Genomic DNA, 11,774 nt, shown 5'->3' on the forward strand with positions numbered 1-11,774 from the left:
ATCGGCTCATTGGAACGAGTGAACGATTCGTATCAAATGATCCGGTAATCATTTCGCCCGAAAAAGCCCACAGTACGACGCGCTCATGCTTCCTGGCGAGCAGTCTGGAGCAGTCGGCGCAGAGCCCAGCTGAGCGGTTGACCTACGAGGTTCTCTCAGTGTTCGATACTTGACGGATCACTCGGCTGCATCAATTTCTCTGGTGAGGACTTTTCTGCGTGAGTTGCATTATCTTTTTACAAGCGACGGCCAGGGTCGGCCCAAGGCAAGGCCGTAGCCAGAAAATATTTTCGGGGGGGGGTTTATGGAATAGTAGACAAATATAAAATTATTTTCATAAGATAAATAAAATAGCGTATACGATTAAATATACATATTTACTATAAACACTGAAAGGAAAATATAAAAATATTATTATAAAATTGAATTTAGCCTTCTAGCTTTTTTGCAGCGACCAAATGAATTAACTCCTCGGTGTCGATGTCAATTCTGCGGTCCCTCAGGAGGCTCATAAGTCACTCACCTCTCTACTAATTCACAGCACTATTATTTCACACACTGCACTACGACTACACACACTGCACCTACAAATTCTCCTAGATAATTATTGACGTAAGTCGCATTGGACTACTAGATATCTCTGCACCGCTATATAACATCGTCGTGTGAGCACCAAGCGAGCATAAAGTATCTATTTAATTTTTTTCATTTCGGGGGGGGGGGGGGATCAATCCCCCTTGATTCCCCCCCCCCTGGCTACGGCCTTGGCCCAAGGCAGAATAATTACCCAGGCAAACTGCCGTTGTGTTGCCCCCCTACTGGGTGTTTTGGTATTGAATGCCACCCTATTAAACTCCGGGGGTCCGGGTACTTCCTGCGGGATTTTTAGTTTTAACTTTAAAATAGTGAGTTTTGAGTTTTAGCATAAATATGCATACCATCACTTTTTTTGCATGCGTCGCAATGTACAGTCACTTTCAAAAGTTTTAGGACAAAGTTCGTGGCGCCCCTTCTACTTCTCGAGGAATTTTAGTTTCCCTTACTCGTTTTGTTTTCCTTGGTTGCTCATCGAAATTATTACGTCTGCGGTTGAAGATATATAGACACTCAGAGGGAGATTTTACTTGTAAATCGATCATTCTGTTTAGATTTACGTCGGATTTAATGATTATTTCGTGTGCATTTACTGTGTGCTTGCCCCGGTTTTCACAGTTGGTTTGTACTGTATGTATCAGGAAACTTCCGCTGCCAGGAGTTTCGGTGGCCTAGTGGAGCAAACGTGTGACTGAGATAGATGTGATTGTCAGAAAAAATCCTCGACATGGAAAACATTGCTCACATTTTTTTGCGGGTCATTCAATCATTTTGTATTTCTTCATAGAATGCAATTTATTTTAAATTTGCTGCAAAGGCATCATATACTTTTTTTAAACTGTAAGGAGCCAAATAATAGTTTTTAAATTAAGATTTAGGCAAGTGCGGTCTTGTCCATTTTAAGGATGGCTACATTTTAAAGACAAGGGATTCGGAAAAGAGGGTCAGCCAGTGATATAGGGCAGATAAATACCCGGCGTTTGCGTTATTGAACTGTTCAAAGACTGGTGCAAGAAGTCACACATTTTGTTTCACTACTGGAAACTCATTATTCTTTTTCCATTAATAGTGATCTTAATTATTTGCTAGAATTTAATCCATTCGCACTCCCCTCGGTTGTTCTGTCAGATTTGAAAAATAATTTGCACCTTTGTGGATTGTGCGCATTTTGTGATCATCGATACTGGTTAATTTTACTTTCTTCTGCGTCATCTGCGTGATGTCTTAGTTGTGGCGTAAATAATCTTCCTAATCTTAATAATCATCACATACTACTTCACCAGGGTTTCACGTTGAATATTTTCTCTGGTTCTCAATTAATGCAACGCTCCGCTGTCAAATGTCGATATTGAAAAATCGAGTGTGAAAGCATTTCACTCTTCCAGCCATTCTTAATTCCCAATAGGATGTATATTCCATCTTTCGTATAGAATTTCAATGTCCTACGCGGTGCAACCAAATGGCTCACGATTTCCAATTTCTATTCTGTGCATATTGATGTATAGATGCCCGACTTGGAAAACTATTCTTCCTCTTGGCTAGTAAACGCTTACTGTCGGCATCCTGTGATACAAAAATGATTCTGAAAAGACGAGAGTATTGGCAGCGGAGGATGTACTTAAGGAGAAAAGCCCCCCCTTGTTGGGTTCCGCACTGCCGAAGATTGCAGAGCCATAATGGGGAACTTGCATGAATTATTTCAATTGACAGGCCGACGGAAAATTATTTCCTGAATTCAGCAAAGAAAACCGCATGTAAATCTGAGTTTACCTTCGCAAGATATTGAATGATAGATATGACGAATTTTAAAGCGCGCCGGAAACTCTCTCCCCCCCAATCCACTGCTGTTGAAGAAGCCCCTGACGTCAACTATGGCTAGCCAAAGATGACGTCATCTATGGCTAAACATCTGATATACCAGTGGCGCAGCGAGGGGTGGGGGGGTTTTGGAGGATAAAATCCCCCCCAGAGCTCAGAAATTTTTTAAAGTTAAATCTATTTTACTTAATTGGATTAATGTTACTCACAGAATAGTGTAAATATAAATAAAATATCCCTCCGAAAGCCGTAAAACTCACCATTTTGAACCATTTATCTTGAAAATTTTCTAAACTAAAACCACCGCACCTCAAGTATTAGTTGTGCCTAAACCCCCCCCCCCCCAGCCCTAATTCCTAGCTGCGCCCCTGTGGTATACAGTTGATATTGCACGTAAATAATTAGGAAAATCTCGAAATTTCATCTTCATTTTGCGGTGCCCGCTACATACATACACCCAACTTACTAGAATTGTAATTAGCCCTCAACATGAGTACGGGGAATAAATTAATGTTTAAAACCTGGCTGTAGAAATACCTCAACCAAGGTGCCTAATAAACTATTTATTAGTTACCCTAAAACCGTAAGATGGAGAAGCCTTTGGTTCAGAGCCATTCGCGGAGATCCGGGAGATGTTTCAAGGAAAACATTAGACCGCGAGGCCGCCCTGGTATGTGCGCGCCCCGTAATACATTTGTGACAAATGAATCTGCAAATCACGCCCGCCCCTGCGGCCGCTCAGTTTTGCGGGAGCCGTGAATCCTCCCTTAAAACAATACTAACAGGACGCGTTAACATCTACACAATACCCTGCAAGCCACCTCTAGGGTGTTTGGCAGGGGGTGATCAATCACCAGCATACAGCATGCAATTGGACTCCCACATGCACACAAAACCGTCCAAAAAACGTCACGCATACTAACAAATTGTACTACCATATGCTGTTAGAAATAATAATAAAATTAAGAAACATGCATTAAGTTTTACATAGGTTAGTTGGCTACACTACAAGTCATGCAATCTATTTATGAGTTCTATAGCTGCCGTTATAATCTCTTATTGATCGTGGAAAAAAGACATTCTGAATCTGCCCGTTCTACAATCTATCTCTCTTATTTTATTTATATGATCCGATCTTCCGTAGTATGTTGGCGTCCGTAAGATATGGATAACTTCGTTAGAAAAGACACTGCTCTTGAATTTATCGAAAGGTTTAGTCTACTTTTCAATCTACGGTCCGACCGAGATTCCCATCCGAGTTTATCTAAGAGGTCAGTTACACTAACAAGACTATCGTAACGACCTTTCACATACCTGGAAGCTCTTCTTTGCACGCGTTCTCTGTTATTAAGCCTTTTTCATGAGGGTCCCAAACACTGGCAGCGTATTCTAAACGTGGTCTAACGAGGGAAAAGTAGCTAATTTCTCTCACTTTGTCGTCGCACTTTCCTAATATTCTTTTAACAAAACCCATTTTACGATTAGCTTGATCTGTTATTTCCCGCATATACTTTTTCCACGATATATCGTTAAGTGCATTCCCCGACTCCCTACGGAATATTGAGCACAGATGACTCATCGAGGGTGGGCAGAGCTGAGCTGTCTCCGCGCGATGATCAGTGCAGAGAAATTTTACTCGATTTATTAAGTAAAATTTTTAATTTTTTTAATGATCCATGGAGACACTTTTGGCATTTTTGAGATCTGACAATTCCGTTTAACCTGCTAAAAATAGTTTTTATGGAATATACCAATGCAAGTCACCATAGTATTATTAATTATCTATTATTAATAATAATCTCTATTAATAATAATTATTAATAGATTATTATTAATAATCTCTATTATTAATAATCTCTATCGTAACAGGCTCAACTTTGTGGAAGTTCATTCTATTAAATAAAAGCGAACAAACTATGTATAAATCCACCAATTTATTTATGTGGTACTACTAGTTTCGACGCAGCGGCGTCATCATCAGGTACCTTTCGCCGGCGTCATCATCAGGTGCCGCTGCGTCGAAACTAGTAGTACCATAAATAAATTGGTGGATTTATACATAGTTTGTACGCTTTTATTTAATAACTATTATTAAAACGTAAGATGATATTATCTCGTGCATAAGTAGAATCATTTTAAATACAACTTTATTAACCTTTGCATGTGAATTCATTGATTTTTTTAATTCAATAAGAGTAAAGCGAGTTCAGGATATATTTTTTTTAGCCATAATGGAGAGGTTGGACATGGAGGAATCGAAGAAAAGGGAGGAGGAAAAGGCTACGAGGAAGAGATCAGACATGGATGAAGCGATGAGAGAGGAGGCGAATGCCTTGAGGAAGAGGCTGGACATGGAGGAGGAGATGGCTATGAGGGAGAGGTTGGATATGGATGAGGCGATGAAGGAAAGAGAGGGAAAGGTTTTACATGGACGAAGTGATGAAGGAGAAGGGGAAGGCTTTGAGGGAGAGGTTGGACATGGATATGGCGATGAAGGAAAAGTCGATGGCCTAGAGGAAGATTGTACATGGAGAATGCAAAGAAGATGGAGGAGGCATAGGCCTTGAAGGACAGGATGGACACGAAGACGGTGACGAAGAGGAATGAATAGCTGGCGTAAGAGTTTGAGGAAGTGAGTCAATTTTGATAACATTGAGATATTTGATCTAATATGAGAATTGTTCAAAAAATTTAACCATATCCTGAAAGATTTCCCAAAGTTGCATTAGCTAATGACCCAAATGGACAACTGTGCCCAGATGAGTAGTAACTGGCGCTAAAATTCTCAGGAGCGCAGCAAATGATGTAATTAAGGTAGTTAGGGCATCAATCGGCTGAAGTGCGTCGATGTACTTGATCAACCTATAATTTACGAAAAAGAAACCGCCAAAAAATGTAAACAAAAAGAAAGCATTATTCGATACCAAATGTAACAGCATTTTTACACTACAGCATAATGCAAACGTCAAAAATGATTTTTAATAAGTATTTACAATGGTCAACGTGACTTCTGTTGGCGTCAGAATGATGTGCCGCTGTACTTGGAAAATTTATATCTCGACTTCAGTGCATGATGACTAACGCGTCATTTTAAAGAAAAATTTATTTTATATTTAATTGCATGTATTGTTTTCTAAAAATTCAAAAATGTAGACACACCGGACTAAAAATGACACCGCTAACCGTAAAATTAGCCGTTTTGTCAACCTTATGAACTTTGTATGTCATCCTAGGGAAAGCTTCAATGTCTACAGCATTCATCCTCCGCGATAAGTTGCAAACATTAGTGTAGATCAATATGATGTTTTTGCGTATTTTTAGAACGCATATTTTGTTGTTAATTACAGAAAATTTTTAGACATTTTTAATTCCTACAGTTTGCCCCGAAACAAAAAGTAAAACTGATAGAAAAACTTTTTAATTTATTTGTAATCCTTCCATCTCTTATTTACGAATTCATGAAACGATATTCCAATTCTTCACAATGATAATTCACCAAACGTCATCTGCTAGTCTTCAATTCAAAGAACACTACCATGCACCGCAAGATGAATTGCTGCTATTTCCTAACACCGTGATTATTGGACAACAACATGGGGACATAGCGATTTATATATACCTGTATAGTAAAATTAATGAATAATTTTGACCTTTACTTGACCTGATGCGTCGTGAAAATAAATAAAGTAAAAAATTTACCTTAAAATAATTTAAACCCCGTATCAATTCCCATCGCTGCTACTGCAAGAGCTGCTGCTTTCGTCCCCCAAGTCACCTAACGCATAATGGGTTCCATAAATTCCTCCAACAAACGGTCATTAATCCAATAGTCTTTAATATGGCTAGCGCTGCACCAAGTTTCGTCGCATTAATAAACCTTCCAGCCTGACACTCGCAATATTTTATTCGTTCGTAGGAAATACATTCATTGATCTACCACTCGCGGATTTTCCTACAGCACGGGCTCACTTTTTAATTTTCGGGATGAAAACCCTAGCCTTTTTAGCCACCTCAGAATTTTACCGGGGCTTACATAAGGAAAATTCTGTAAATCCGACTTCAATCCATCCAGTACTTCGATAATGGGGAACATGCACAATTTTTTTAAATTATTTGAATAAGAAGCTCCTTACCTCAAATGTACTCGCCGAAAATTTCGCGGATGAATAATGCTTTTTAGCTGAGCTATGAGTCTTTAAAAATAGACCTTCATCGGCTGCTTGAAAACACGACGTCATCGGAGAGTGACGTCACTGCACGGTATCCACTGATGACAGACTGAGGGAGTGGATAGAAAATCGATCTATGAGGGCTCAAATGTAAATTTGGCGAAAATAATTGCTGTTTTAACGTCAAAATGCAGACTGTGAATATTTTAGGTTGCCAAGGTTTTGTTGAAACAAATAAAGGGGATTGTTTGGGAAGATTTGGAAAGATTAAATGAAAATAAGTTGATTGCAGATTGTGATCTACGTTGGAAACCCACATCATTTGGTTAGTGGAATAAGTGTATTGCAGCATGGATATTCAATAGACAAACGTGTGAAAACCATATATATCGTGTTTAGTGCCCCGCCGCTCAAGTACCTCTATTTTCTCGCCGGAGAAGATTTTTGCTTGTGCCCCGAAGGACAAAAATAAGATAAGAAAGTGATTGATAACCCATGGAATGGATTTAAATACTTTATTTACATTGTCAACGGGATTTTTCTCAACTTAAGTACACTCTTGAATCAGGTTTACCGTAGATTTTTATCAAATCGCCAGTATTTCTCGGATCGCTACCAAATTTACATTGTATCACTCATTTCACCTTGTAAACAACCCCAGAAATGTACCTAATGGTCCATCGATTGTAGGAAGGTGGCTATTCATGAGAATAAATACTGATTACGATTATACCACGGACAAAATAAGGAATATACGAGAAATATGTGGCTTTTGTTAAGGTAAATTGAGTATTTGCTGCTGTGATGCCCATAAAGTTCGCTGCATGTCTACGCAAAATCTAAAATTTCGGATATATTAAATCTACACGGACAATAAATAAATATTTAAAAACGTTCGTAAAATAATTTTCATTAATCGCATAATTATTTACCTGCCTTATTTTACTCCCGCATCGCGCTACTGACGAAGCAATCACTGTTTTTCAGAAAATCAGCCGCCATAAGGAAGTCGACCAAAAGTAAACTGAGGATTGTGCTTTCTTAAATCCCTTTTAAGTCAATTTGTCCTTTTAGGAACTACTACAAAGCTCGACAAAGATTTTTACTTCGATATGTTGCATTGAAGGCTCTACCACTCCTCTCTTAGCGAAGTGAATGGTATACCGTGCGATGACGTCAGAAGCCGTTTCAGGTCACGTGACTTACAGCGATATTTTAGCATTTTTAATAAGCATTTATTGACGTTTGCGGATTACTAGGACGGTTTTGGTTTACATATTTGGACTCGTGAGAAAAGTTTCTATTCAATGAGACTAACTAGCATGATGAACAAATATTCCTAATATTACCGTCAAATATCTCAAAAACAAGGCATGGCACCCTTTTTCTTTTGATAATTGAAAGTAAAGTGTGCCTTCCAAAGAATGTGCGACCAAATTTTCACCAAATTCTTGTTTCTTTAACCGATGCGGCCTTATTGCGTTGAAAAATGAGAGGAAATTATACGTAAGGTGCTCCGGGGTAACTGGTACAACGGGGTAACTGGGGTATGGGCCAATAAAATGCATATTTATGGGAATTTTAAGTTCATCAGGTTGGCACACGACTTCTCCTTCTTTTTCTCCTTGAACAACACGCCTCACCTCATTTGGAGTCATTTAGTGAGTTTGGGCTGCTGTGGAGTTAAAGTGTGGAGATTTTTCAAAGCAACGACCTGTGTCAGTGAGATAAGCCGGTTTTCATTTTTATGTGGTGAATAATTTCAAACTATTAACTACTTAAGGATAATCATGAAGGTTGAATGTGTACATGTATGTGCTTGATATAACTCTTAAACTTCCTGTAGTTTTAGTAATAGGGGTGTTCCAGTTACCCCAAAAGTTTTTAAAAAATGGGGTAACTGGGGAAGGGTGTTGGGGTAACTGGGTCATGACGGACATAAAACTGATTGTGGAGCAGCATTACTTTTATCCTATTGATAGGAGTACGGTATAACACCCTAGAAATTACATTCAAGTCACATGATGTGCTACTCCGATTGTTTATAAATCATTATGCGTTTTTTCTCAGCCATTCGAAGGGGTTATCGGTCCAAAAAAAATATTTGAAAATGACATTGTTCTATCACATTGAAAAACTAGTCCCCAGTTACCCCTGTGCACCTTATATCCTGTATTCAATATCTTTTCAGTCTGACGAGGCAGAAGATAACGACGGTTGAGACTACGATCACCATGTCACTCGTTATTTACGGAGAGGAAACCGCAGTCCATTTGCAAAATCACGAGGAACTGCTCAGCAAATATGACACGGTTGAAAGGGAGCGAAGGCTGAGGGACAAAGAGAGAGCGATGAGAGAAAGGCATTACGTCATCATAAACAAGTTACTGGACATGGTGTTCAAGATGCTGGATGAAGAGCGTGAGGAAAGAAGGGCGCGCTGCGAACTGGATGAGAAGGAACGAGACAGACGGGCGAAAGAGGCGATGGAATGGGAGGAACGGAGAAGGAAAGAAATTAAAGAGTGGGCGGAGAGGTTGGAGGAAGAATACCAGAAAAGGGAGGAGGACCTACGGAAACGGGAGGAGAAAATGAAGGAAGACGTGGCCGAGGCGAAGAGGCAAGTGGAGAAGATATTGGAGAAGGCGCGCAGGGAGATCGTAGAAAGAGATAAGAGGCTGACGGAGAGGGCGAAAGGGATGTGGCGAGAACTGGAGGAGAAGAAGAGAGGATTCGAGGAGGAGGTGCTCAGGAATGAGGGTATGCTGAGGGAGAAGAGGAAGAGGATGAGGGAAGAGGAGGAGATGATGAAGAAGGAGCTGGATAGGAGACGGAAGGAGGAAGAGAGGAGAGCCGAGAAGAGGGAGGAGAGGATGAGGGAAATGGAGGCCGATGGGATGAGGCGACTCGAAGAGGAAAGGTTGAAGGTGGAGGAGGCAATGAGGGAGGAGGCGAAGGCCTTGAGGGAGAGGTTGGACAGAGTGAAGATGAAGAGGAAGGAGGAGCAGGCGGAGGTGGAGAATATTATGGGGGAGAGGTTGGACATGGATGAAGCGATGAAGGAGAAGGCGAAGGCCTTGAGGAAGAGGTTGGAGATGGAGGATGAGAAGGATATGAGGGAGAAGTTGGACAGGGTGAGGATGAGGAGGATGGAGGAAGAGGCGGAGGAGGAGAAGGATATGAGGGAGAGGCTGGACAGGGTGAGGATGAGGAGGACGGAGGAGCAGGCGGAGGAGGAGAAGGCTATGAGGGAGAGGTTGGACATGGATGAAGCGATGAAGGAGAAGGCGAAGGCCTTGAGGAAGAGGTTGGAGATGGAGGAGGAGAAGGATATGAGGGAGAAGTTGGACAGGGTGAGGATTAGGAGGATGGAGGAAGAGGTGGAGGAGGAGAAGAATATGAGGGAGAGGCTGGACAGGGTGAGGATGAGGAGGACGGAGGAGCAGGCGGAGGAGGAGAAGGCTATGAGGGAGAGGTTGGACATGGATGAAGCGATGAAGGAGAAGGCGAAGGCCTTGAGGAAAAGGTTGGAGATGGAGGAGGAGAAGGATATGAGGGAGAAGTTGGACAGGGTGAGGATGAGGAGGATGGAGGAAGAGGTGGAGGAGGAGAAGGATATGAGGGAGAGGCTGGACAGGGTGAGGATGAGGAGGACGGAGGAGCAGGCGGAGGAGGAGAAGGCTATGAGGGAGAGGTTGGACATGGATGAAGCGATGAAGGAGAAGGCGAAGGCCTTGAGGAAAAGGTTGGAGATGGAGGAGGAGAAGGATATGAGGGAGAAGTTGGACAGGGTGAGGATGAGGAGGATGGAGGAAGAGGTGGAGGAGGAGAAGGATATGAGGGAGAGGCTGGACAGGGTGAGGATGAGGGGGACGGAGGAATAGGCGGAGGAGGAGAATATAATGAGGGAGATGTTGGACATGGATGAAGCGATGAAGGAGAATGCGAAGGCCTTGAGGAAGATGTTGGAGATGGAGGAGGAGAAGGATATGAGGGAGAAGTTGGCCAGGGTGAGGATGAAGAGGAAGGAGGAACAGGCGGAGGAGGAGAAGGCGATTAGAAGGAGGATGGGCGAAGAGAAGAACGACATGAAGAAGAAGTTGGCGAGAGAAGAAAGTAGATAGATGGCGGGAGAGGGCGAACGAAACATTTGCGGTGCGTTGTCAAAGACAACAAATTGAGTATGGGAAAATAAATTTTCTCGAGGATCAGGAGAGTGCCACAAGCTCAGTAGTCCAAAAAGTTATGAATTCGGCCGTACATTTGGGCTGATCTGAAAAATCGATTTCATTGAAATGGAATTTGCCCAAATAAAAAAAGTTTTGGGTCTAATAAAAAATAATTCTTAAAAAAATTTCCCCTCTAGGTGAAACCCGCGGCCCTTTCTCCAATTCTATTTGTGGAGGGGAGTGTGAAAAATCTAATAATTTAATATTTGATGGTCAATCCCTGAAGACTTTTCCTAGTTACTGCCTTCACGGCAAATATTTCGTGCATTTTGACGTCAAGCCCCAAAATGCCAAATTTGAGTGTGCGTCCGCGATGATATAATTCCAATTCCTCCTACGCAGCGCGGCGGATAGAAGAGCGACAGGCCGCTCGTGTCCCCTTCCCGTTCGTGTATGCATGTATCAATTTATGAATAAAAAAATATCGCGTTGATAGTATTCAAGAATTAATATCAACGGGAAGTGGTAACAAAAAATTATACTTGCCGGAACCCATTTTTTCGCATGGACATTTGTACGTGGCATTTTATAGAGTTCGCACTTGATATTTGTGTTTGTGTCAAAGAAACTCATGATCAAAAAGTTACGGACGACAAAATTGTTACTTCTAATATTGTATTCAAAGAAGTTTTGTAAATTGCTTGATATAAGTCAATAGTAGACGCCATGGTTACTACTAATACCAACTCTCTTGCCAGAATTTTACTCATATGTTTTGTATGCAAGAAAACAAGTATTAATAAATTACTTTATGATACGCCTTCTTTTCTGTTTAAAGCCCATTTACACCGTCTACCTGCCATTCTTATTCCCTGATAGCGTAAAAAAGTGCGAAATTTTCGCTCGGGTTACCTAGGTGATTTAAATCATTTATCAAATACAGACGGGACCGTAGGCGGTTTAGGGGGAAGGGTTGGGGGGCACATGCACCCCGAGAAGCTTAAAAAATGGACAAGATTTTGAA

General features: G+C 41.3%; 1 protein-coding gene across 1 annotated transcript; it reads left to right on the plus strand.

Annotated features, from left to right (window-relative positions):
- The first annotated feature begins 76 nt into the window (after positions 1-76).
- LOC124157994 (golgin subfamily A member 6-like protein 22) lies at positions 77-11,567 on the plus strand. The gene is made up of 3 exons (XM_046533131.1): positions 77-202; positions 8,773-9,705; positions 9,838-11,567. The coding sequence occupies exons 2-3, from the start codon at positions 8,975-8,977 to the stop codon at positions 10,463-10,465; spliced, it is 1,359 nt and encodes a 452-aa protein (XP_046389087.1). The 5' UTR covers positions 77-202; positions 8,773-8,974; the 3' UTR covers positions 10,466-11,567.
- The last annotated feature ends 207 nt before the right edge of the window (positions 11,568-11,774 follow it).

Source organism: Ischnura elegans, chromosome 4 (genome assembly GCF_921293095.1).
Source record: "Ischnura elegans chromosome 4, ioIscEleg1.1, whole genome shotgun sequence".
Lineage (NCBI taxonomy): Eukaryota > Metazoa > Arthropoda > Insecta > Odonata > Coenagrionidae > Ischnura > Ischnura elegans.

Coding starts and splice junctions, on each gene's coding strand:
- LOC124157994 (XM_046533131.1), top strand. CDS start 8,975: ATGGTGTTCAAGATGCTGGATGAAGAGCGTGAGGAAAGAAGGGCGCGC. Junction 9,706..9,837: donor GAGAAGGATATGAGGGAGAA/GTTGGACAGGGT, acceptor TATGAGGGAGAG/GTTGGACATGGATGAAGCGA.